We start from the raw sequence: 27166 nt of genomic DNA, 5'->3' as shown, positions 1-27166 counted from the left end.
GCCAAGGAGGCCATACATGGAGGACACTTAACAACCCAACAGGACAATGTCAGGATGCTTGGGCCATTGCACCCTTACTGTCCACCTCTAAGTGGCCCAGTCCAAGGCCTGGGGTGAGGACACCCAGGGTCAATCAACAGGCAAAGGGGTGGACATAGTGTCCGGTCTGCCTACCTCAGCACTATCAGGAAGAGCTGTGGACACAGGGAATATGATGAACCTCAATTGCCCAAAGAGCACATCCTGTAAGATGCCATCTGCACATTCACGACAGTGAAAGGCAGTGCAGTGGTGGGTGCTGTCAGAACACAGCACATTGGTTGTTTAGGTGCATTTTATTGGACATAAACTACCAGTCCCTAAATCAACCAAAAGATGTAGTGTTAAAGCTTGAACAGGCAAGCCAGGCGGTGGTAGCTCACGCCTTTAATCCCAGCACTCGGGAGGCAGAGCCAGGCGGACCTCTGTAAGTTCGAGGCCAGCATGGTCTACAGAGCGAGATCCAGGACAGGCACCAAAATTACACAGAGAAACCTTGTCTTGAAAAACAAAACAAAACAAAACAAACAAAACAAATAAAAAGAAAATAGGGCCTTTCCTACCCACACCTCAAGAGCTCATGCTACAGAACAGATTCAAGCCTTTGACATCTCTACCTGTACCCAAGGGCTCTAGCAAAGGTCAATACAGTAAACCACCCTGGATTGGACTGACCATGAACATGTTTAAATAGGGGTCCACTTCTTTCTTTCTGATTGGTAAGGTCAAGAAAAACCCCAGAACCCTGGAGCTATGCAGAGATGGCTCAGTGTTTAAGAGCACTGGCTATTCTTCCAGAAGACCAGGGTTCAATTCCCAGCACCCATGTGGTGGTTCCCAATCATCTGTAACTCCAGGACCAAGGGATCTTCTAGCCATGTTGTGCATACATCTAGGCAAAGCACCCACACACACATATTTTTTGTTTGTCTGTTTGAGACAGGGTCACATTTTGTAGCCCTGGCTGTGGAACTCACTGTGTATACCAGGTTGACCTCAAACTCAGGGCTATGCCTGCCTGCCTTTGCCTTCTGGGTGCTGAGATTAAAGGCATGCACCACCATGCCCAGCTTTTTCTTTTCTTTTCTAGCTAAAAAAGAATACCCAGAACAATGAGAGGCAGAACCCATAGGGCACTGGGCAGAGACGTAGTGACCAAGGAGACGGGGCCTATCCATGGGCCACTCTGAACACTCAACTTTGTTCTCTCCTGGTGACAGGCTCCTGTCTTCCATGCTGGGATACTCACTACAAGCTGAGTGACTACAGAGTTCTAAAGCATAGAGCAGGCCACCTCACCTCACATACCAGTTTTCAGTGTCCCAATCTTGGACTTCCAGCTTCAACAGTGAGCTGTTGTTATAGAGCTGTGAACTTCTATAGTGTATAAGCCTCTGTGCTGTGTCACACCCATGACATGGAACCAGAGTGTTTTCAATTCCCTGGAGGTGAAGGATCTACCTGCCAGGGGTGGGTAGGAAGAGAAGCTACAACCCACCCTGTAGCTCCAAGCATGGTGTGTGTGTTTTCTAATCCTTGGGAGGTGGAGGAAGGAGCTTCACACACAGGTCAACACACAGCCCAGGCCCAATCAGAGGCCTTTACAATCAATGCCAGTGAGGCCCAGGATCCCCCAAATCACCTAAATGCTGAGAACGCTGCCCAGCTCAGTCCTGTTGCCCCAGGCCATACTGTGTAGCTGGGCTTTCCCAAGCCTGACTCTCTCTGCCCGTCCTACAGCCACCATAGCTAGTTTGGTAGAGAAGCAGGGCAAGAGAAGGTCCCGAAAGGTCGGGACTGTTCTTCCTAATCCTGCTGCTGGGGTGCTGGGAAGAGTGACCTCTGTGGGGTCTGCCCTACACGGGGCTCAGAATCAGTCAGTGGATAGGAAAAGCCAGGAACCTGCTGAGCAGGTAAGGAGGAACTTATCACTGCTGTCTGCAGACAGGAACACAGGGTCCCAGGAGATTCTATCATCACCCTCTCAGAGCGGAGGCAGGCCACTTGGTCATCAGTTCCTATACTCAAGGACCACTCAGGCTACCTTAACTTTTACAAAGTTCTTTACAGCAAACCAAATAAGAACAAGTGGCCCCCACCGGAGGAGACCTTGGGCTCACCCCAGACCAGAGCTCAAACTTCTCTATGGCTATGGTGGAGTTCTGTAGACTCTCTAACCCTTCCTATCCCACTCTTCTGCACCCAGCACTGCCATGGTCCCCACTAATCTCTTTTGGCATCTCATGAGGCCCCTCTGGAGTCCTGTTGGCCAGTATCTGCCCCGTGTCTACAGCCTCCTATACAGCAGCTCTGGTAACCCCAAGTGTTGGTGCCCTGCTACATAACTAGCCCCACAAGTCACCAGGGGACGGCAGCCAGCCTCCCTCTAAGGAGGCTATCCTAGGGTCTTCACCATTAATAAAACCCCATCGACAGGGCCTTGCTATGCAGGAATTTCAGCAAACCTGTCTTGAACCTCTGCTCTACATGCAGCCTTCAAGTGAGCTTGGGACCCAAGCTACACCTATAAGCCAGAAAGGAAGAACCCTGACCTCCCTGCCAGAAAATGAAACAAGCCATCAAGATCTGCAATCCTACATCCAACCCAAAAGGCAACTAACTTCCAAGCCAAGATATAAGACCTTGTTCCTTGGCACAAAATAGTAAGCAGAAAATGAAAGGACCTGAGTTTGGGTGGGGAAGAGTGAGAGCAAGGTGACCCCTGTTCGGTCTGCCTCTAACTGAGACCTAATGATTCCTTAAGGTGCCCCTTAGGAATGTTCTGTCCTACAGCCATACTCCTTGGTCCTCAATCTGCTGGGGGGTCCCAGAGGGAACTGCTGCCTCCAAAGGTAGATGTGAAACCCAAACATGCTTGTGGACTCAGATCCACACCTTAGACTCCAGGAGAGCCAAGGGGAGTAGTGTGGGGTTGGGGAGCAGAGTGAGGGAAGCAGGGGAGGCATATTTTCCCCATCCCAGAACAGTAACGGTATTGCCACAGCCAGTTCCCTCCCTCCACAGGCAAATCTGCTCAGGAAAACCATGGGTGCAGGCTGGAACCCCAGAGCTTTGCAGGGTATTCAAACACATGGCCAGGCTGGTTATCCCTGTCTTGGAAAGCTCTGACCTAGAGACCCCGTTCCAGGACCTCTGGGGGACCAGTGGTGTCAGCGGCACAAGTTTAAGGTGCAAGCACAGAGATGTCCCTTGAGCCTTTTCCTTTCTGCCAAACTTCAGAGCTGACTAGTTGGGCCAGGACGGGTGGACGTCCTACCGGGCCGCCAGACTTGCGTTAATAACTTTCTGGGCATTAGATACAGGGATGTGACTCCGGCATGCAGTCCTCCCAATCTTGGTGTGCAGCCAGAGTTCAGAATAAAAGAATACGATCACTTCATACCAGGATGCATGTGGGAAATCCCCAGGTTGCAGGCTTTTGGGTCCACGCAAAAGGCAAGTCTGGTAGGAAGGCACTAATCCTCCAAGGGGCATCAATCTGGCACGGGGCTAGAGCCACCCCGTGCTTTGTTTGAGACTACCGGACCCTAGGGGCAGTCTCAGATCAGACAGGAAGCACAGCCTGTGCTGGCCGCACCCCGCCCCAGACAAAGAACCAACTCCAGGCAGGTGAGCAAGGCAGCACGCACCCGGTGGCGGACTGCACACCGGGGTGCAGACAAAGGCGCGCGCCCTACCGTGTCCGGCCTGCCTACGCAGCACGTCCGACGGGCCTGGGACACTCGCCAAACAACACCCTTGCCGTTTGCCACCACGTGCGTCCCGGGTGCAGTTTCGAGAACACGGGGACTCTGAGGGACCTGCTCCAGCAGAGGATGCATGAGCGGGGCTCCCAGGGTCATCCTCTTGCCCATTCCTCAAAGGAGTCGGTGCTTCCCCACCCGCGACGCCCGAAGTCCCGCTTTGCTCTTCGGAGCCCACAACGCACACTGACCTCGCGGGCACCCAGATCCCGCGCGATCCGCAGTGTTCGTCGAAGGTCTGAGCCCTAGGCGCTGCACGGGCGAGGGTGGCAGAGAAACTCCCGCGGGTCTGCCACCCACGTAGCCTCTTTCTGCATGCCCTGCTCAGTCTGAGCCCGGGCCGGGGGCGCGCGGGGCACACAAGTCCCCGCGCCTTCTCAGAGCGCTGCGGGCGCTCTGGGAACAGCGGCCAGGAGCCGTCGGGCGGGCGGGCGGGGTGGCGGTGGCGCGGGCAGGCGGGGCTCTGTGTGGGCGGGGAACGGGCAGGCCCAACTAATCCAACCCTGAGGCGTGGATCTGCCCGTGCCGGGCCGCTGGCTTCATCCTGTCTGTATTATCTGACCTGGTACCCGAGGCTCTGTGCGCATCAACCACAAATGCCCGTGGGCTTGATTCCACGAACATCTTAAAAACAAGTTACATTCAACTAAAACTCTGCTTACATTAGGGAAAAAGAGCCAGAAAGAAGCGTGACCGCTGGCAAGTCCAGGAGCTGGGGCATGAAGGGCTGACAGGATCCTGAGAGCCAATAGCAAATGTGCCAACCAACCCTGTTTTTCCTGTGAATCCAGCTAAGTCTCCAAGCCACTGCCATGCTGAAAAGGGCCGTGCAGCCAGAGATACCCCATGCACCCCAATGACTTTACAGAAAGGTTAGAGATGCAAAGCATCTGGGTTTTGTTTTTGTTTTTGTTTTTGTTTTTGTGAGGTCTGTGGAGCTGACCTGGGTCCACAAGGAAGCTTAGTTTGCCTGCCTACCACATAGACCTTAGCACAATGATGAGCCCTCCAAGCCCAGGGAATACACAGGTGAAAAAAAAGAACTCAGAACAATCCTATGCAACTGAATGCAACCGCCCTTGGAATCCAGGGACCCACGAAACTTGAGGTGGAAGAAACAGGCCCCACTGGGCTTCAGGGGCCTGGTCCAGGATGGGCATCCACTTTGTGAGAACACAGCCATTCCTAGGACTGTGGGAGGCAGCCCCATGATGTGCATTAGGGGTAGAACGACAGGCCAGCAATGACCTTTTCCAATGAATACACAAACACAGCACTTGGAAATCCAGTGACACTAGAGATCTGTCAGAAGTGCTGGCCTCAAGCAGTATCTTCAACCCCTTCATTATAGAAAAAAATTAACAGAAGCAAGACTACCACCAAATCCTGATATTTCCTTCCACAAAACAAAACCACGGTGCTAGATGCCTGAGAGCCACAGAGTCATGGAGCCACCGTCTTCTCCCAAGCATCAAGTCACCAACAACGAAACTAAGACAAGGAGGAGACTGATAGCCTTGTCAAACAGCTAGAACATGGCAGAGCCAGACCTGATTAAGGGTCTGGCTCCAGGGTCCCGAGATCTGTAGGTCAAGTTCCTCCTGGGGTGGGAGGGAGGCTGGGCTCTGTTGTGAGATGTCAGGGACCTGGGAGAGATACAAGCAAAACAAGTTCCAGGAGGGTAGAGCTGTGGGGGGTGACAGAACATGGTCACGTGGAGTGGAGACAGACAGACAGACAGACACACACACACACACACACCCATGGTGAGGTCTACAGAAAGGTCAGCAGGGAATGTGTGGGAAAGGGGATACATGTATTCTATGCTGATTCTGGCTCTTTCTGGATGCCTGGCCCAGGCTCCTCCAGTTATGACTTGCTTCTGGTAATTCACTCTGTACTAAGTGAGTGGCTCACTTGGCTAGCTAGACCTTTGGACTCTGGGCCTCAATTGCCCAGGGGAGGCCAGAAATGGACTGCTCCACCCACTAAACCCCTGGTATAGTTTCTGCCAAGCACCATTGCCATGGGAGTTGCTTTGTCTTGGTTTTCAATTGAGTTTGTAGTGGGGTGGTCTGTGTGGTACACACTTAGCCTGGAAAGGTTCACTGTCCTGGTGCCTTCTACAGAAGAGAGCCATGGGCAGAAAGGCCCAGAGGTATGGCAATGATATATCTCATCCCTCAGGTGGAGGCCAGAGAGGAAAACTTCATCCTTGGCAGTAATGTGGGGCCCAAGAGCCAGTGGAGTGGGAGGGCATAGGCCAGGAAATGAGTGACTGCTGGAGAAACCTGGGGTCTATGGGAAGGCAAGACCCCTGACCTGAGGTTCCCTTCTTTCTAGGGACCTTGTCTACTCACACATCTAAATTACAGGGAAGTTGTCATCCTGTAGCAATCATGATTGCCATTTCTTGTCACTCCTGAGGCTACCTTGGGCAGAAGAGCTCTTGAAGAGGGTGTAATGCAACCAATGGGCTTAAAATCCACAGCCAGGAGACAGACAGTACCTGGGCCTGCCCACAGCCTCCCACCCTGGTCTAGAAGTAAAATTAGACTTTCAGAACTTGGGGCAGGCCTGTCTAATTTTATTTAGGAAGGAAAGTAGCTATGATATGAGAGGTATAATGAGGCTAGAAATTGGGAAGGAAGGAGTGGGAAATAAAGGCAGCCATTAGAGATAACACTGATATCAAATATCAGGTTTCCAAACCAAATATCTATACCCCACTGGGGCTTACTGGTGGTACTGGGGCACATTTATCTAAAACCCCTGGTTCAACAATTCACATTATAACGTCGTTGTCGTCATCATCATCATCATTGTCATCATTCTTCTCTAGGGGAAGATGATGTCAGTGAGAGGATCCACTGGAACCAGGGATGCTGGAAGTATCTGGGGTCATTTGTCCCTGACAGTTCCGGGGTACCCCGACCTCTACTTGACTACAGGTAGTAACTGGCCTCCTTGAGGGTCTAGCACTGCAGGATCACACACCAAGCAAGAGCTGTTCCCTTTTGTCTGTGGAGACAAGCCACCAGGTGAGTCTGAGGCCACAGGGCAAAGAACTGTGAGGTATGGCTACGTAACAGTGGCGTCCTCCAGTAGGGGCATGGGCCAGTGGGTGGTATTGGGATCTGGAGAGCTGTTGGTTATGTCTTGTAGCTCTGACATGAATATCTGAGCCAGTTGGAGAAGACATCAGGATGGTGCTGGCTTCTTGGGCCAAGGGTAGGAGAGTGGTGTTTGCCAGTGTATCAAGTGCCAAAAAGTACTGCCTGAAAATGTCCATTAACAAGTGGTCCTGACACCACTGGGCATTTGTGGCCCACAGGCTATGCTTTGAAAATTACTGTAGCAGAGACACTATAAGGACTTGTGTTCTTAAGAGAAGGTGGTCAGAGACACAGGGAAGGCAGCCACATCTCAGAGATATCCTGAAGCTGCCTGGATCTGGGCAAGGCAGGGGTTAAGTAAGCTCAGGGCCTGCAGATGGACAGGCCTGACAGCACCTTGACTTTGGGCTGCTAGGTTCCTGTATGGGGAGAGCATCAGCTGCTGAATTCAGTGCTCAGCATGGGATCAGTGTTTTAGACCAGCCATACAGTCCCACACTGCTTTGTTAGGAAGAAAAATATGACCCTCTTACCAAAAGTGAGCCACTTGCTTCTTTGAGAGAGCTAAATGCAGCTGCATGTTTGTTAGTGGTCGCTAAATATCAGCCACAGGAAAGCTGCCCTTCATAGCCAGCCTCTCATAAGCCGTTGTCAATGCAGCCTCTTGCCTCACAGCTGTGACATCATTTCCATTTTTCAGGCAAGGAAACAGGTTTGGAGAGTTCCTGGAAGCCTGAGGTCCCTGTGGCCTATGGTCACCCCTGGTGGGGGCTGAAGGCAAAAACCACAGTTTGTGTATGGTCTGAGGTGGGGGTGGGTACACACAGGAAAGAAAACTACTGCAGAAGATGTAGCTTCTGACTCTGGCTGCACCCACTTAAACTGCATTCATATGACCATATGCAAGCTACATGAACATGCCTCTCACCTGATCTGTCCTACTTGGGTTTGCCCTGACAATACGATATTTCTTCTCTCTCTCTCTCTCTCTCTCTCTCTCTCTCTCTCTCTCTCTCTCTCTCTAGTTTTTTGAGACAGGGTTTCTCTGTATAACAACCTAAGCTGTCCTGAAACTTGCTCCATAGACCAGGCTGCCCTTGAACTCCAGAAATCACACAACTCACAGAAATGCCCAGAACTCACAGAAATCCATCTGCCTCTGCCTTCCAAGTGCTGGGACTAAACGCATGTACCCACACCACCTGGCTCTTATTTTTTTAGACAGGACATTACTATATAGCCCAAGTTGGCCTATAGTTCTTCTGCCTCAGCCACACAAATGCTGAGATTATAAGTATATGGCACATGCCTGGCTTCACCCTGCCAATTTCTGATACCCATTCCTACCAGCACTTCTCACCTCTCCGGGGTGGAACCCAGCAAAGAGTCCTGTGGCAAGTCAGATTATAAGGGTGTTTATTATAGCTCCTGAGGAGAATCAAGATGCCTCCTTGTATCAGGAAGTGAAAATGTATAAGCATGCCTATGTATGCCTATGTGGGGAAGCCCTACCACCCACAACTCTCTCCTTTCTCAGTGACCCCACAAAGAACAGCCAGAGCACTTGCCAAAACTGGTGAGTCAGCACCAAGAGAACCCAGCAAATGCCAGGCTACTGCCTGTGGGCACCTTAGGGTACCCTGAAGTAGCCGTGGGCTCTGAGCCCATTCCAGATCTTCTTTCTCCATCATGGAATTCTTGTAATGTATTTTGTGGCCTCATATATAAGGCCATAGCCTTCAGGGCAATATTGGCTTGGGTCCAGTGACCAGCTCTATCTATCCAACCCAGGATGGAGCCTTAAGGTCTCATTATTTGGTTCTGAAGCTTCTGCCCAACCCCCTTCTGTCCTGTAGCCTAGAGATCCTACCTGAGGCTGGCTGGACTCACTTCTCTCCTGCCCTGAGGTAGGGACCACCCTATAGGCCTCCATCCAGGTGTTCCCACCTAGAGAGACCCTAAAGTCAGCAGGGAGAGGGTCTGTGAGTATCTGTGGCTAGTAGTGGTTCTCCATGCACAGAGGGGAGGTAACCCTGCCCAAGACACCACTAGATAATAGGAACCTGCCTGGTGGGGTAAGGGTGGCCATAGGGGCTACTCAGCCTTGCAATCAACATTTGCCCAGCAAGCTTTGAAAGAGGACACAGAGCTGCCATTCACTGGGCCATCCATCAGGGACAGCCATTTCTTCTCTGGCCTGTCCAAGCTGGGGCACCCAACAAACCCACCTAGGAGCCAAATAGCCAACTCTACATGAGTGGTAGTGACTCTGGACCACAGCCTCCTGCTGTACATAGGAGGTGCACAGTGAGATCCTATAATACCCTGTGGTCCAGGAATTGTGCCTGTGCCTTTCAGGACACCCTCTCACCCCATACTGGCTCTGTTGCTACGCTCTGAGGAAGGGACCAGACACCCAGAACAGAAATGCCCACATTCTCTTTCTACACACTGCCTGCCATTTAGCCCACCTGCCACCTACAACCCAGCGCCCGAGACCTCCCTCACCTCCCTGCTAATCGTATCTCCTCACTAGGCCCTACTCACAACAGGAAGTTTCTGACCTTCGGAGGCCTTGCCTACTAACAAAGCTAGCAAGTAAGAGATATTTTGGGATTGTCTGGGGTCCAAGAAGTACCTGCCACATAGTGGTAGATGCCCCTGCATCCTTGGACCCCTTGCCCTCTGCCTAATGGGAGTCCTGGATACCAAGTCCAACAACAGTAGCCATGCAGAAGTGAACAGGGTGCCAGACAGCTGGAACCCAAAGGTGCCCAATTCAGGGACTAATCACCAAAGCCCAAGGTATACTGTGCTGGATGGGTTTTCTGCCAACTTGATACAAGCCAGGGTTGTCTGGGAAAGGAAACCTCAATTGAGAAAATGCTTCCATCGAATTGGCCTATGGGACATTTTCTTGATTAATGATTGATGTGGGAGGGCCCCGCCCATTGTGGGTGGGGCCATTCCTGGGGAAATGGCACAGAGTTGTATTAGAAAGCAGGCTGAACCAGCCATGGGTAACAAGCCAGTGAACTCCATGCTCTCTGCTTCAGTTTCTGCCCCTAGATTATTACCCTGAGTTCCTGCCTTGTCAATCCTATGGATTGTGACCTCTAAGCTAAATAATATTTTATCATAGCAATAGAAACCTAAGACATACATACACAGTGTAGCAAAGGTCAGCAGGCTTCAGTCACATCATACCCCTGAGGTCACTTTAGAAGGATGTCACCCAGGAGTGAAGCAGTCTCCACTACTGTGCCTAACCTGTGCTATCCCCTACAAGATGACACATATGGGGTTACTTACCCCTGGAAGGGCCTTCTTGATGGCCAGAGTATAAGGAGCATCTCCTAGTGGACATCACAAATGGGCTGCAGACTAGTCCCAGAGCTAGCCACAGGGCCGAGGCCACATGTATCAGGGAGAAGTCCTGGCCAGATGGCTGGCAGCTATGGCCACTTGGGCAGAACTGGCAGCCAGCCGGGACCTAATGGGCTGCCTAATGAGCCCCCACACAATTTTTCACCCATATTTTTCCAATAAAAAAAAGCAGTTAGCCACCAGCCACAGCCCTGAGGAGGAGCCATCTGTCTGCCCACTCCTGAGCTACTGCCAGCTGCCACAGTAGAGTGTAGCCCTGGTGGGTGGAGGTGCACAGCTATCCTGTGAAGGGCCAGTAGAGCTTGTGGGCTGCTGAGCCTCAGGAAACAGAGAGGTAAAAAGTCAACTTGAAAGAATTTGCCCAGAGTGACTGCATCCTGACCTGCAGCAGAGCTCCAGACTTACCCCTGGGGAGGGACATAGAGTACTAGATTCAGACTCTGTCAGCTTTGGAAGAAAGAAAGATGCTCAGAGTATGGAAGGACCACCCTATCTAGGTGAACTGTCCAGTTCCACCGGCATGTCCGGTCTCCCCTTCCTGGTACTATAGGGTTAAGCCTATCTGAGTCAGTGCCAAGGCTCCTCTACAACGAACTTACTGTTTTTTTCTCTCTCCACCCCCACCTCACTCCAGGGTCTCTCTATGGCCCTGGCTGTCCTGGAACACACTATGTAGACCAGACCAGAGGGCTCAAACTAACAGATCTGTCTGCCTCTGCCCTACAGAGGGTCAGCGACCCTGTTCACTGCTTCCACGTGTCCCAGGGAATGTGAGACAGTACTGTACAAGTTCCAGGGTCCCCAGTGAATACGGGCTGCTGAAAGGCCTCTCGTACGGATATTGCCACCGCAGAAACAGGGCAGTGTGTAGTGGGAATTCCCTCGTGACCTTGGGCTATCTGGCCGCACAGAGGCGGTGCTTCTTGCCTGCCTATGTGACCTCTTAAAAGGGAAGGAGGAGAGGGTCGAGAGCTCTCTCTTGGACGTGGAAGGATGTGGAATGAGAACTGGTCTGGAGCTTTCCTCATCTTTCCCTGGGAAACAAAGAGGCAATTCCTTTATTTTGTATCAGTGAGTCTGTTTTCCCCATAGAACCTCTTAATAAATTGATTGTATATATCATCATATCAGCAGTGACTTAGGCCTAAATGGCTTCTCAGTAGGAAACCCTGGCCTTGGCAAAGCTATGCCCAAGAAGGAGACAGGATCTGGCCACCTAGGATCCAGCACTGTGAGGAAGGAAGCACAGGTCTGGACTCTGACTCACAGCCCCCAGGATCCCAGAATCCAGGAAGTCAGCATCTTTCTTGTAGCAGGAGTTGAGAGGTCTGGGCTATGATCTGGACCTGTGGTGTTGGGAGCACTTGGGAGGATGCAGCTCCCACACAAAACCCTTTGCTATACACTGATCCATCAGGCGTGGTAGCCTCAGGAGTGACAAGAAATGGCAATCATGATTGCTACAGGATGACAACTTCCCTGTAATTTAGATGTGTGAGTAGACAAGGTCCCTAGAAAGACAGGAACTTCAGGTCAGGGGTCTTGCCTTCCCAGACTCCAGGTTTCTCCAGCAGTCACTCATTTCCTGGCCTATGCTCTCCCACTCCACTGGCTCTTGGGCCCCACATTACTGCCAGGGATAAAGTTTTCCTCTCTGGCCTCCATCTGAAGGGTGAGATATGTCACTGTCATACCTCTGGGCCTTTCTGCCCATGGCTCTCTTCTGTAGAAGGCACCAGGACAGACCCACGGAGCCAGAGAGACCCCAGATGCCCATGGGAAGGGAAATCCCCAGAGCAGCAGGTCACTCACTCTGCTGGCTGCTGTGTCCCTTGCATATGCCAATTTAGACTCACTAAGACCACCACTACATGACAAAACAGAGACACTGTGGAACGGGACAGGTGCCACCTTGGCTACCCTTGAGACCCTGGCGTATTCTTTGTGTTCAGAGGGAGTTGACTGAAGATGACAAGTGTGTCCTCCCACCCTCCTTGGCAGCTACCCTCCTTAGGGTCCCACTTAGCCCCTCCAGTGTAGACCTCTCTGAAGACTCTATAGTCCTGGCCTTCTGGGACCCCACCCAAGAGGCCTGGGTATAGCCTTGGGGCACAACACTAGATAGCAGACCAGGCATCCTGGAGGCTCAGGGTCAACTCTGGCTGCTGACAGCAGTTAGGGGAAAGGATAGGGACTAGTTAGCCATTCCGGCCACCTGCTCTCAGGTGGGTGATGGATTTGTTGCCGCTAGAAGACAGGATGAAGAAGCAGGAGCTCGAAACCCCTTCCCATCTCCCTTCCATCCCATATGCTCTGCGCAGCTCTGGGCTATAGAGAGAAGTTAGCTTTATACTAAAGGTGGTACCAAGGGACCTCAGGCTCAGCACTTCTCCAGGTACTTCTTTAAATGTTACATCTGGGGCTGGGGATTTAGCTCAGTGGTAGAGCGCTTGCCTAGCAAGCACCAGGCCCTGGGTTCGATCCTCAGCTCAAACACACACACACACACACACACACACACACACACACACACACACACACACACAAATGTTACATCTGTATAACGCTTCTGTCAGCGGAGGTTCCAGACAGGGAAGGGTATAACTCTACCTTTCCCACAGTCTCTCACACACTGAGCCCCAGGACATACTGATCTCCAGGGCTTTTCCCCAGACATGTTCTGCTCAAGGGACCTATGAGGAGAGCCTGCACCACAGAGGGAACAGTGGAGACAGCACAGAGACTTGAAATCTGACAACACTGGCATGTGGCCACCAGAGCCAGAACGGCCCAGCCCAGGGTCCTATTAATGTACCTTTGACCATCTGGGGTCAGCTGAACTGAACCCACCCAAGCCTACCAATAGGCCAGACATGGCTCCATGGAGCCCTGCACTCCAAATAAAGTATGCACGAGCAGACACCAAACGCCCTTAACGCATCCTGAAGATCTACACAGAGAACTCTTCTCACAAAAACTTCCTCAAACCAGAGCCCAAGTCTAACTTCTATTCCACCTTCTTCCTCGGTGTCCTCTCCTCTACATTTGGGACTGCCATATCCAAGCCAGGCTACCTGCACTCCAGGCTAGCCCTTTATCTGCTCAGAGGCCAAGGCCAGTAAGACAGGACCCTGCACCTGGAAGCCCCAACCCACTTGATAAGTGTGACCTCTGCTAAGTCCCTTCCCTCCTGACCTTGTAATAAGGTGCTACCTGGAGGGCTCAGGGACCCAGAAGGGCCCTGCTGAGAAGTTGTGGTGGTTGCAAGTTACTCCAATACTAAGCACTGAGCAACACAAACCCTGGATTGATGGGGATATTTTGTTTTGAACAGCAGAAGGCAACAGTGACCAACAGCCCCCACCTCACCTCCCTGGAGGTACCTGCAGCTTCTCAGCAAAAGCCCTGCTATCCTCCTCGAGGCCAGCCAGGGCCCAGGGCCCAGGGTGACTCCACCAGTATTTCAACAGTGGTGGCCTATCTGAGGTTTACTGATGGGATGCCCAAGCCACTATCATGGCAGGCACACCCAGCCAGGGAGAAGCTTCTTATACTGCCTATCTGATAGAACTCCCAGATACTGGCTCTTCCTAGCTTTCAGGGCCTGCCCTGCTCTAATTGGTGGAGTGGGTATCCCAGGTCAGTCCACAAGGAAAGGAGAAGAAGCCAGGCTCACCTTGTCATCCACGCCACTTTCACTGTCGCACTGTGGGTCAGAGAGAGAGAGAAGTAAGTCAGTGCCTTTCAGACTACCAGGGTCACAAGACTGTAGGGTACAGGTGGACATTCCTAGCCACATCTCAGACAGGAGGAACAATAGAAAGGAACAGGGACAGATGGAAAGGGTACTAAGGCTGGCTTGTCTCAGGGTAGGTAGATTCCAATCCCCTAGGACCATACCCTGGAGCTTCTGAATGACCGATGATGTTGGGGAATGTGCAGGGGCTTTACCCAGTCCAGATGAACTCAACTATCCCAGGAAACCCCATAAGCCTCACCCCATGGAGAGTTTTTGTGAGGGCCCAGGTTGAAGGAGGCCACCACCACACAGGAGACTCACTGCCAGGCAGCAGCTGCACACAACAGCTGTTCTACACCCAGATGAGATGGGGTACAGAGGAGACAGGCGGGATCACAAAGACCAATGAGCCAGTAGACAGTGACACCCAGTTCATGCTCCTTCTCCTGGTCTGAACCAGGAATTTAACTGGAGATGCCAAGCATCCATCCAGTGGCTCTGGCCTTGGAAAAGATCACACTTCCGCTGTGTACCCTTGACCTCTCAGTGCTTCAATCCATGCTTCTGTAAAGCAGGGGCAACAGTTCCTCTCAGTATGAGTGTAAAGAGCAGAGGACATAGGCCTTCAGTTTGGACTCGCCTGGGATGCTCAGGGTGGAGCTCAGGGTAGTCAGATTGTAAGACACCCATTTGTGAGTACAGCTGGTTAACTCAAGATTGTCATAATCAAGAAAACAAATCTTTGCTTCCCATTTTCAGTAGGCAGATTTGAATAGTATACACTGCTAGAGAACAATGCAGTTTCCTCTAAAATAAAAAGGGGGAAAACTTGCTAGCAACTGCAATTATGATACGTTCATGTCAAATGAATTCTACTGCTGAAAATAAATCTCCTTGAGACACATGAGATGGAGATTGGGCTATCGTCAGACGTGTGTGGTTCTGGCTTTATGAGTTGTACTCAACTTGATTAATACACATCATCAAATTATACTGCCTTCCACTGCCCCAACTGAAGGCCACAATATCTTCAATGACCAAGTTCAGAGTTAGATAAAAGTGTTCACCAGCCGCTCACTGAAGCTGACGCTCTCTTCTAGCCCAGGGACAACATGCCAGGCAGCCAGAATGGACATGTGGAGGTTTCCTGAGGCTGGTGGGCTTCAGACCTGCAGCTCATGGACCTCTCTGTCCAGTCATGTAGTGTGGGTCATGGCCTGGGTGAGAAGGCACCAAGACTCTGGATGCTAAGCTCATGTGTAGTGGGTAGCCAGCCATTCCAGCTTTGATCTGGAAGTTTCAACCCCCAATGAGGCTTCAGTAATGGTCATGCCTACAAGGCGGGGCTGAGAGAGGATGTTGAAGACCCGAGTTCTGGATGCTGGGGCTCTCTTGGTTCCAGGACCCTGGACGCTGGAGGTAGACTGAGCAGAGTTCTCCAGAGAACACCGCCAGACTGCGCCATACCTTTCCCAGACCCTGCAACCTACCTATCCCTTCATTTGTAAGTTACACCACTAAATAAACTTCCCTTTTAACTACGTGGAGCGGCCTTAATAATTTCACCAATACTCATAGGTAGGCATCATTTCCTAGACCAGTGATTTACAAACTTCCTAAGGCTTCGACTCTTTAATACACTTCCTCATGTTGTGGTGACCCCCAACCATAAAATTATTTCATTGCTACTTCATTGCTGTGACTTTGCTACTGTTATGAATTGTAATGTAAATATCTGATATGCAGGATACCACAGGTTGAGGTCAACCACAGGTTGAGAGGCCCACTGTCCTAGAGTAAGGAAGACACATGTGGCTTTTCAGCTGTACATATAGCCTGGTCCCTCTCAAGATCCAGCAACGACTAGGCTTGGACCCTTCAAAACCATGGCACCCCTCCCACTGTGAGGTAGACAAGATTTGGTGAGAAGCACATACCAAGGCCTCTGTGTGATGAAGGAGAGTTTGCAAATGAGGGCATGAGTGTGGGGGAAGGAGGGATGGCAGCTCATGGGACCTTCGAGGGAACAGGAGATGGAGCCATGGAAGTAAGCGGAGCCAAATACACCAGGATATTCTAGTGCCTCTGGAAGAGGACAGTGCCAGTGGCATGAGTAGCCCCCCAAGGCAGTCTTCTGCCAGGTCACTGAGACAGATGTGTGCAGGTAGAGTGGAGACGGTAGCTTGGGGGTGGCAACTAACAGCCCTTCCCTCTTACCTTGCTGCCTGGGCTGCCAGGACCTATGATCAGGCTTCTTACCATCAAACCTCATTAAACTGTCAGTGCAGCAGGGTCAGACCCCTGCGTGGCATGTCTGTCAGTGGGGCAGCCTGAGAACAACTGGGTTACCTTCTTCGGACCCAGAGCCCACTTACACCAGCTCCTATGGCCAGAACAGCAATTCACAGACCTAGACTGGACACAGCCTGTCCCATGGTTTTAGATCTGAAGCCAGACCAGTAGGGCTGAGCAGTAGAACCTGAGGAAGGGCAGCTTATGGTGTCGGCCAAGTGAGAGAACCCTCCAAAAGGTACAGGAGAGACCGCCCAGATCTTATATTGTCAGATAGAGCTATATCATCAGCAATATGTAGACAGGACCATAAACACATGTCATGAGTTAGAATTGAGTGAGGCAATTAATCAGGGCAAGATGGGGAAAAAAGACACATCTACCTTCTGAAAGCAGCCTGGAGAGCCTGGCCCCGGTGTTGGCATGGACAGGCCTCTTGTGTAAGGATAAACTTCAGGTGTATATACCCAGAGATCAAGACATGGGCTCTAAAGATATCTGCTCTACTGCTGTGTTACTAGTGATGCTGTGCCCCAATTTACCTTCCTGTGCCTCAGTTTATGCTTCCAGTAAAACAGGGATGAAGAGTCATTTACAGGAATGTATTGTGACTTACATAAATATATAAAACACACACATAACACTAGGACAGTGCTGGATACCTAGTATAACACATGTGTGAGACCAGGCGGTGGTGGCACACGCCTTTAATCTCAGCACTCAGGAGGCAGAGGCAGGCAGATCTCTGTGCATTTGAGGCCAGCCTGGGCTAGAGCAAGATCCAGGACAGGCACCAAAACTACACGGAGAAACCCTGTCTCAAAAAACCAAAATACCATCACCATCATTATTACTTTCCCTATCCCCATCACCACAAGATGATGCTTCATCTTGTGACCCTGACAGGATTTGGAATCACCTAGGAGACATACTTCTAAGCATGTCTCTGAGGACATTTCCGAAAAGGTTTCATCAAGGTGGTAAGGCTCACCCTAAATACAGGTAGCACCTTCCCATTGTCTAGGGTCCTAAACTAAGAGAAAAGGAAAAACTGAGCTAAACACCATCATTTCCCTCTCTGCTTCTTGAGCATATACATGTAAGTATGTTGACTCCCAACCCTGCTGCCACACTTTCCGAACCATGATGGACTGTATCCTCTAACTGTGAGCTCAAATACATTCTGTAATCTGCTTTTGCCAAGTATGTTGTCATAGCAACAACAAAATAACTCAAAAAATTGGAACCAAGAAGTGGGACCATTGCTGTGATATACACAACCATATGGTTCCTAGGTCCTTAGAACTGGTTTGTGGGAGTTATGTCTGAGAGTCTGAAGCTGGAGGCTAGAGAAGCCATAGAATGGTTTTGGTGCCTGTCCTGAATCTCACTCTGTAGACCAGGCTGGCCTTGAACTTACAGAGATCCGCCTGGCTCTGCCTCTTGAGTGCTGGGATTAAAGGTGTGCGCCACCACCGCCTGGTGATTTAAGCAGAACTTAATGGGCCATTTTGTTAGGAGCCTGGAAGACTAGAATACCAAAAGAAATACAAACTGTGGAAGCTAAGGCATTAAGTTTTGGAGAAGAGGCCCCTGCTAGGAACTGGGATAGCAACCATTTGTAACATTTCCGCAAACATTCTGTTTGCAGTTTGCCCATGTCTTGAGGACTTCAGTGAGGCTGATTGAAACAAAACAGAATTCACTTGGTGGAGTTAGTTTCAAGACAGCACAGCATTCAAGCTGTGGCATGGCTCCTGCTCACTGTCCTCACCCAGGTCACTGATGGACAACAGCCAGTAGGGTGGAAAGAGGGAGAAGGCACAGTCTGGCTTGGAAGGTGCTGAACGCATTTAAAGTTGCAGATGCAGAAACACAGGGAAGGCAGTTGTCATTCTCTAAGAAACTGGTGTCATTAAGGAGACGCCTCCTCAGTGGGAAGATGGTGAAGCCAGGAAATTACTTGCTACACACACACACACACACACACACACACACACACACACACACACAAAGACCTAAGTTTGAGTAAAAAGCCAGGCATGGTGGCATGTGCTTGTAACCAGCCCTGGGGATATGGAGGAGCCAGCCTCGCCTAATCAATGAGCTGTGAGCAACTTTTGAGATGGACTATATGCATTTTACATTGGATGAACATGACACTTTAGGGATCAGGAGTAGAATGATGTGTTTGGATTTCAAGTTCATATGGAGTGGGAGCAAGATAATTAAGGTTAACCTGACAGGATTTAGAATTGCCTAAGAGATATACTTTAGGATGTGTTTCCCTCCCTGAATGTGAGCAGCACAATCCCATAACTTTATTTATTTATCTATGTATTCATTCGCTTTCTATCTATCTATCTATCTATCTATCTATCTATCTATCTATCTATCTATCTATCTATTTAGGTTTCTCAAGACAGGGTTTCTTTGTGTAGCCTTAGACCAGAAACTATAGAGACCAGCCTGGCCTTGAACTCACAGAGATCCACCTGCTTTCTGCCTCCTGAGTGTTGGAATTAAAGGTATACACAATCACTGCCTGGCCTTTTGTTTTTGTTTTTGTTTTCGAGACAGGGTTTCTCTGTGTAGCTTTGCGCCTTTCCTGGATCTCGCTCTGTAAACCAGGCTGGCTTCGAACTCACAGAGATCCGCCTGCCTCTGCCTCCCGAGTGCTGGGATTAAAGGCATGCACCACCACCACCCAGCACCTGGCCTTTATTTTAAAGACAGGGTCTCTCTAAATAGCCCTGGCTGTCCTGTAACTCACTATGTAGACCAGGCTGGCCTCAAACTCACAGAGATCCACTTGCCTCGGCCTCCTAAGCACTGGTATTAAATGTGTGCACCACCACATGTGGCTAAATAAACTTCTTTAAGTGAATGTGCTAGGTGTTTTGTCACCCACTGAAGCTACCCCATTCCTTCCTGTCACCGGCCCCTTTGCAGCCATCCCTCACATGGACCACTCTGACTTGACAGTTCCCCATCACCCAGGTTCTCCTACACTCCTAGAAACCTGGTCAGCTGCCTGCTGGGGTGGGAACTACTTATCACTCCCACAGAGACTTAAGCCAGCATGGTTAAGGCAGGAGCAACACTGTCTTTTTATCTCTGTGTGAACAGTAATTGCAGCTTACAGCAGTATTCAGAGGAGCACCACTGTCTCTCACCACTTAAACAAAATTCATGAGGAAAGACCTTGTAGCCAGAGTTACTCCGGTGATAACCCAAAGCCCACCATGTGGAGCAAGGAGGGAGGACAGAGAGGAACAGGAGGCAAGCCTCCCCAGATTCCCACAGGTCACCATACCTGGGCCAAAGCAGGGATGCAGGAGGACCAGACAGTGCCAAATGTAGGTTTGGTTTCTGCCCCGTTACCATGCAGAGCTGTGCAGCTGCTGTGAGATATTACTTCAGGGCTGTTTGGGACAAGGAGGCCTGGCTCTCCTGACCAGCTGAAAGCTGCTCCAATGGTACTGCCGTCTGCAGAGGCCCAAGGAGATGCAGACTAAACAGAGTAAAGGAACCAGAACACCAGAAGATGCAGGTCTAATAGCCATGGTATGAACAAGAAAGTCTCAGGACATTCTACTGAGCCTGGCCCAAGAATGGGGTAGGGTCTCAGCTACAAGGGCATTGAGTACCAAAGGTGCCACTGGGCTGTGTACAGGTTGCCTGAGGCATGCAATGGTAGCATAGCTTACAGGAGCTCCACTGGCTCCTGCTGACACACAGACCTTGTATATTTAGTGCATGTGGCAACTTTATGGTAGGAATGAGCCCTTGAATGTGTGCACATGTATCTTACATGAGTACCGTGTGCCTGAATGTCCTGCAGCATATGCTGAAGCCAGACCTCACACAAAATTCTTGGCACCCTGCTTTTCTCCTCAACTCCTCTCTGGAACCTGTGGCTTGGTAGGAGCAGCCTAAGAAGAATCCAGGAAAGGGAGTGAGGACTACACAGCCCAGCCCAGGAGATGCATTGCCTTTGCCGAGATGGAGTGGGATTAGCAATCCAGCTAAAATAAAGAGCCATGAGTCAATGTGGGGTGTCCTTATGGGACTATAGGTGGCTAGTGAGGAGGTCACATGTTGAGCTCAACACTGAAAAGTTCTGATGACCAGATTGGGATTAATATGTGGGGTCATGTGCTAGAGAGATGGCTCAGTGGTTAAGAGCACCAACAGTTCTTCCAGAGGTCCTGAGTTCAATTCCCAGCAACCACATGGTGGCTCACAACCATCTGTAATGAGATCTGGTGCCCTCTTCTGGCCTGCAGGGACACATGCAGGCAGAATACTGTATACATAATAAATAAATAACTCTTTAAAAAAAATATGTGGGGTCATGTTGATGAGGTCACTGTTCACTTTTATGCTCACCTCTGAGAGTAAATCAGTGAAACTTTTTCCCATCTCCACCTAGATGAAGTGAGTTGGCAAGCCAGTGTGTCTACCCCATGCAGCCAGATTCAACTGGGTCCTCCCCATGGCTGCCTGGTATCCTTAGGGACCAGGCACCTCACAACTTTATGGCTGGCTCCATAAACTTCTTCCCCACTTGTGTCTTGGAGCCCTTGGAGCTGATGGATCTTTGAGGACGGGGTACAGAGTGTGGGTGCTAGGATGTGAGGTAGGAACTGTAGCCAAACACCCCATGCTTACTGGTCCATTTCAGAGATGAACTGGAGACTCAGAGGGTAAAGGACCTGCTGTCAGCCAGCAGAGGCTGGGCACTTAGGTTAGGGCCCAGAACCAGGCTCTAGGTTCTATCTAGCAGAAGCACACACAGGGCTTGTGACAGTTTAGGGTGAAGCCAGGCAATTCAAGCATTGCTATCCAGTTTTCACATGCCAAAGCCAAGGTGATGGCCAATCAGAGACCAGGAGGTGGCAGGCAGAACAACCCTATTCTCCAGACTATAGACACTGTCTCTTAGGCCTCCATTGGTGATGGGCACAGCAGACCAAACCTCGGAGGGTGGATCAGTCGTGGCAGACTGAGCATGTACTATTGAAAGAAGGGGAGGCCTGGGAGGCCACAGGTAGAGATAGCATGAAGGGTGAGAAGGGTGGGCAGGGTCAAGAAGGAGGACCAGTGATAACATTGGGTATGATGGAGCCACAGGCAACAACAGACTGAGCTGAGGATCAAGGTGGCTCTGCTGGATTCAGGCTGACATGGTGTACTTTGAGATGGACCAACATTGCTTGACAGACTAGATGTAGACATGTGAGGGACAAGGACACAGCAGGGCCAAGCAGCCAGGGAGTGGATGGAAAGAGGGCTATATACAGTCTACATATTTACATGCAGTCAACTTCTCAGATGGGGATGGCTGGGGCAGGACAGGACAGGACAGAGCCACAGGGTTGGGCCATCGGGGCTTCTGGCCCAGGTTAGAATCTACAGTCTACCTGATCCTCAGTTTTCTTTCCTTCCCTAGCTGGGTCTCTGGTAGTAACTGATACAACCCAGATGGGGATGACATGCCTCATGCCGGTCCCATCACATACCTGGTCACTGATGGGAAACTGAGGTCCAGAGGTGTAGGGCCAATCCCCAGGCACAGCTAAGAGTAGTTGAGTCCTGGGTTTAGGTTGGGTCCTCTGCCTAGTCAACCCGTCGAATGAGGCCATCAAAATCATACCTGATTAATTATGTAGTATTTGGTAGATGTGAAAATTCCATTCCTATCTACTCAGCTAATTCACTTTTTGAGTGTTTAGGCTTTAAAACAAAGCACTAATTACACAATTAACAGTCAATTAAGTTACAGCCTAATAGCCCATATAGGCAAACTCACTGTGGGACCATTTGACCACTCATGCAGCTATGGTCTCTGGGTATGCACCCCAAACCCCTGCCAGTTTCCTCTGTAGCCTGAGCCTTCAGTACAGGAGGGCAATGGGGACAATGGTCACCCACACTGGTACCCTGCCTCTTGCCAAACCTTAAGGTACAGCCTTCAGTCAGCCTGTTCAGGAGCCCTGACAATCAGCTGGCATGTCAGTGAGATATAGAGCAGTATCTGTGAAGGACAGCCTGGGGAGGTGGATTATCTAAGTCAACATAGAGAGAATCTGTTAACCTCTACTCTGCCTCAGCCCCATCCCTGAACTAGGGATCTAGAGCAAGTGGCTCCCTACCAGTTTGGCCCCTTCTCCAACCAGGCTCAGCAGTATGAGCCCCTTCCACAGCTATGGGATCTAGGCCCCAGCATGCTCGGCAAATGCTCATGGCTCAGGAGACTCAGCAATAATGTCATCAGCCTCTCATTCAGACAATTCTATCTTGAGGTCAGTCTAACAAGGTGAACTAGCCAGAGTATGATGTCTTGAGCCCCATACATTTGTCTGCAGGGTGACTGTCCTGGAAGGTGCTCTTCCTTGCTCTGTACAGGGGCTTGTGGGGGGTGGGGGGCAGTCCTAGAAAGGATACTTGCCTAGCACCTTACATCATTCTGGAATTTTCCAACAATTTTCACAGAGATGAAAACCTGCTCAGGCCCAATATATGCTTGAACCTAACTCTATTCTGAAAAGTATTGCTAGCTTTCTCAGATTGTATTCCATAACAGCAAGGAAAGCTAGACAATTGTTTCCTATCTCTGCGGGGTCACCCTCTGGGGATGCATAGAACACTGTGCTTAGAACTGTATCACACACACTCATTTGCCTGCTCCCTAGGATCGTATGTCTGGGACACATGCTAGTTCTGCCTTTCAGACTCAGCCTGGCATTCACCACACAAGGAATTCTGTGTGATTCTGCTTGGAGCTTCCTTCCTGTTTTCCATTCATTTCTCAAGTTTACATTCTCTCATTTTAATTGTGTGGTTGATTTCGTGATCTTTGTGTTCCCAATCTACAGTGAAGGATATTGCACAGACTGTGACATGTTGCTTAAGTTCCACCCCACTCCACACACACCCAGACGTCCCTCCATTCCCCAGCTGTCTACCCACTCTGCTGGGAGCTCTCTGAGACACTGGATTACCTTCCTGGCTCCTCCTGGCCTCTGAGACTACAGTTGCACCGACAGGTAATTACAATCATACACAGATACGGTCACAGGCATACACTTGAAAGAGTACAAGGAGTCCTAGATCATCCCCTCCCCAATGCTCTATATATAATCACCTGGGGATCCCTACAACCAATAGGGCAGGGCACAGGCATCCTCCAGCTGCTCACTTTGTGTCACTCTAACACACTCCCTGTTGCACTTCCCTTGCCCATAGCATCCCTTCCTTAGATGCACTCCTGCCCCAGCTGGGCTGGTCAGATTCTTGACCTCCTAGCTTTGGCCACAGCCCCAGGAACTACTGATGGTGGCTATGCCCAGGCCTGATGCTGTCACCCCTGCTCTGGTTCCACCCATCCCCGACACTGTCCTAGTAAAGCTCTGGTTAGTGTCAGGGGATGAATAAAAGATGACCAGGCCTAGAACACTGCTGACCTTTCTAAGAGTCCACTGTATTAATATATTCTCATGTTGTCAAACTCAGAGCGCTAACTATCGCATGAATTATTTATCAACACTCTTAAGCAGAACCCCTGTTAACATTAATCCCTAACCTGTCACAGCAGCTCAGTTTATTCTCAATAATTGAATTTTTGGCTTTGACAGACACACTAAGCTCTGGCTCATCCTCCAGAGGACCGCCATCGAGTGCTATCCCAGTTTTCCTCCTGGCAGCCAGCTATGGCTTCTGAGGCAGAGGGTCCTTCTCCAGCTTTCAACCATAGTTGGTTACCTACCCTGAACAGGAGTCTTTTAGCACAGATTGCTGGGAGGTGTAAAGGGTATGGAAAGGTAAGGCAAGAAATCCAGAGTCCAGACTGCCTGAAGCCTGATATGGCTCAGGGTAGGACTGAACACATGGAACTGGCTACCTATGATGACAGGAAGCCATGGATAACCCTAGGAGGGACAATGAATGAATGGGGACACCAGACCACAGCACTTCTGAGTCAGAACTACTGGGAGGAGTACCTCATCTCCTTGATGACCCACTGACCTATCTGAGGCCATGGAGTAGGATGCAGCTCCTAGTCCTCAAGGACTGCCCAAAGAGCCTAGTCACTCCAGTCCAGGGCAGAGTCCAGCCTGAAGAGCAGGACTTGATAGGTTTCTGGCCCAGGGAAAGTATAGTGGCCCCACAGACCCTCCTTATGTTCCACCATGGTACACATGGTACATTGTGCTGGCTGAAAATCCAGTGCTCAGTGTGCCAAAATAGCCAAGCCCTACAGCTCCACTGTCCAACACTGGGGAAGTTGGGCAGGAAAGTGGAGCTTCTAGCCCTGAGCTGCTTCCACTTCTTATAGCAAAGGCACATAAGTTAAGGGGGATCATCTCAGAGCTATAGACAAGAAAGGAACTAACCCCTGAAAAGGCTGCAGGTAGGACACAGGGAAAGCTAGGGAAGTCCCTAGGGGAAAATGGCATCCTTGTAGGACTGGGTCTATCCCCTGGGCCTAAAACAGTGTCATTGGTGCTACTTGGGCCTAGGCTTAGGCTGACTTAGCTACAACTGACTCCAGTCTCCCATACTCTGAAGCTATAACTCCTCACTGGGCAGACCCTGCGAAGGCCCAGGGTGCCCAGAACAACCCTGCCCAGGACCAGGTAAGCAGACATGGTCATGATGGCCTCTGATCCAGCCCAGCCACCAGCTTACGTCACCACCATTCACTGCCACCTGAGAAGTCATTTGAAGGCTGAGGTACATAAATCATGAGACAGAAATAGTGATAGAACCCCTCACATCAGAGGTCAGTGTGAGGAGGGGCTTGAGGTAGTTTCTACAGAGTCATGTCCTATCTCTAGGGGCAAAATAGGGACAGTGAAGGACCATGCCCACTGTCCCTATCCAGACATGGCCTTTGAGGGAACCACTACTTCCCTATACAGTGTTTATACAGGGGATTTGAAGTGTGCCTGTTTCAGAACCCCTAAGTTGAGCTGTGCCTCTTTCAAGAGACAATTGCTACTCTGAAGTAAATAACATGGAAGAACTTGCAGAGGTGATGGAGAATGCTGTGGGAGAAGAGGAGTCTTCACAAACGCTGTGGTTCATGCTGCACCCACACCACCTCCAAGCAGAACTGCATGACCATATGTCATATGTAATGTCCTGGCCCCAGCAACACATGTGGTCTAAGGTTCCAGGTTGGCAGGTCATCTCCCAGATCCTGTAAGAGTTACCTGTGCACTGGCTGATAGTGCCTCCGAGCTCCTCAGGGAGACTTCTCCAGACATGACCCAACTGCAGTGAAGTCTGAGCCACTGCAGCAGTCCCCACCTGACATCCCACCCTCAGATGTGGGGGTCCCCTCTTCTTATCATCTAAGCCAGAATGGGCAGATAAGGACAGATACACTGCCTCACAGCCCCTCACCTCCACAGTCCACTTCTCTGGGCTCACCTGGCAACACCCACCTCCTTCCCATTTCCTGAACACACAAACTACCACTGTGTAAATCCTCACCGAGCAGCTCGCCACTTCTTCCCTGAGCCCCACCCTGATCACTAGGGTGGCGATCTCTCCAGAATAACCCAGTGTTACTTTCTTCCAAACAGTTACCCTAAAGTCACTCACCTGTCTTTTTTTTGGGGGGGGGAGGGCAGGGGTTGAGACAAGGTTTTACTTATAGCCCTTGCTGTCCTAGAACTTACTCTGTAAACCAGGCTGGACTTGAACTCAGAGATTCACCAGCCTCTGCCTCACAATGGCTGGGAATAAAGGTGTGCGCCACCACTGCCCAGCTTCACTTGCCTGTCTTTGTGTGCGGTGTCCCTGCAGGAGCAGTTCTACCAGGGCTCCCTCTGAACTGGTAGCCAGAACTTCAGGTCCCCCTGGGGAGGGACCAACAGAACACAACTAGCTGTGCCCAAGCTGTTGCCATCAGACTCGTAATCATTCTGAGAGGTTGATGAATGGGAGGCATAGGTTCAGCCCCCACTCCAGCTTTTAAGCTCCTGTGCTGAGATCAGGAGGAGGTGCCCATCCCTCCAGGGAGAGGCTGACAGGTTTTACTGCTTTTGTTCAAATTACGGCTCTCGGAGCAGCACAATGGATGTCATAAACCTGTCTCAACAAGACAGAGCCGACACTGCAGGGCTGCAAGGCTGCAAGACTGAGGCGAACACGTGACTCTGACCAGGATAGGGGCAATGGCAGCAGCCCTGAGTGGGGCTCATTTTGTCATTGGAAAGCACAAAGTAGAAAGGGTAAGTCAGAGTGGCTGTGTCCCACTCAGGACTTCAAGAAGGGGTGACTGCCTCACCCATGCGCATAGTTGGCCGATTCTGTGGCACATGCCCACCTCTGAGGACTCCTATGTTGTTCCCTGTCTGATGCCTCAGCTACCTGACCAAATGCTACACCTAGCTTTAAGCACAGGTAACCCCTGCTTCCAGGGAAGTGGTGATGTGACCCTGTGCCCCAAGAGATTCAAGTCTATCTTCCCTCCAAGGAAGAGCAGCCTTGACGCTCTGATTCCACTGTCTGGCTGTGAAGTGCTTGAGCATAACCCAGGGAGGGACTCAGTGACACTCAGGCCAGACCTGAGGGCCTCAGCCACACAGGATGGGCACAGGGCTAGCAGTGGCCTGCCTGGTGTCTGGAAGAGCCCGGCCACTCTTTGCTCAGACTGCAGCCCTTCCTTTAACTGTGCCTGTAATAAGGCGGGGTTTCTACCACCTCGGAGTCTGCCGAGACTGGCATCCTGGCTAAGGTTGAGGTGTCTCAGCCCTATCAGCCCTCTCCCACACATTTCTCAATTTGAAATGTGGGGGCAGTGAGAAATGCAC

The 27166-nt window shown here is 50.7% G+C and overlaps 1 protein-coding gene across 11 annotated transcripts in view; it reads right to left on the bottom strand.

Moving 5' to 3' along the window:
- Fbrsl1 (fibrosin like 1) overlaps positions 1-27166 on the bottom strand; it is a 92122-nt gene that overhangs the window by 27114 nt on the left and 37842 nt on the right. For 10 of the 11 annotated variants that reach the window (XM_036172540.1, XM_036172542.1, XM_036172535.1 and 7 more), the window contains one exon: positions 13983-14012. In XM_036172540.1, coding sequence (XP_036028433.1) covers positions 13983-14012 — 30 coding nt within the window. Of the gene's footprint in view, positions 1-3994; positions 4227-13982; positions 14013-27166 lie in introns of those variants that run through there. The other variant, XM_036172545.1, reaches the window with a different exon arrangement.

The sequence above is a fragment of the Onychomys torridus genome, chromosome 22, assembly GCF_903995425.1.
Source record: "Onychomys torridus chromosome 22, mOncTor1.1, whole genome shotgun sequence".
In the NCBI taxonomy this organism is placed as follows: domain Eukaryota; kingdom Metazoa; phylum Chordata; class Mammalia; order Rodentia; family Cricetidae; genus Onychomys; species Onychomys torridus.
Note: the sequence above shows the minus strand (reverse complement) of the source record. Positions and strands in the feature narration are given on the sequence as shown.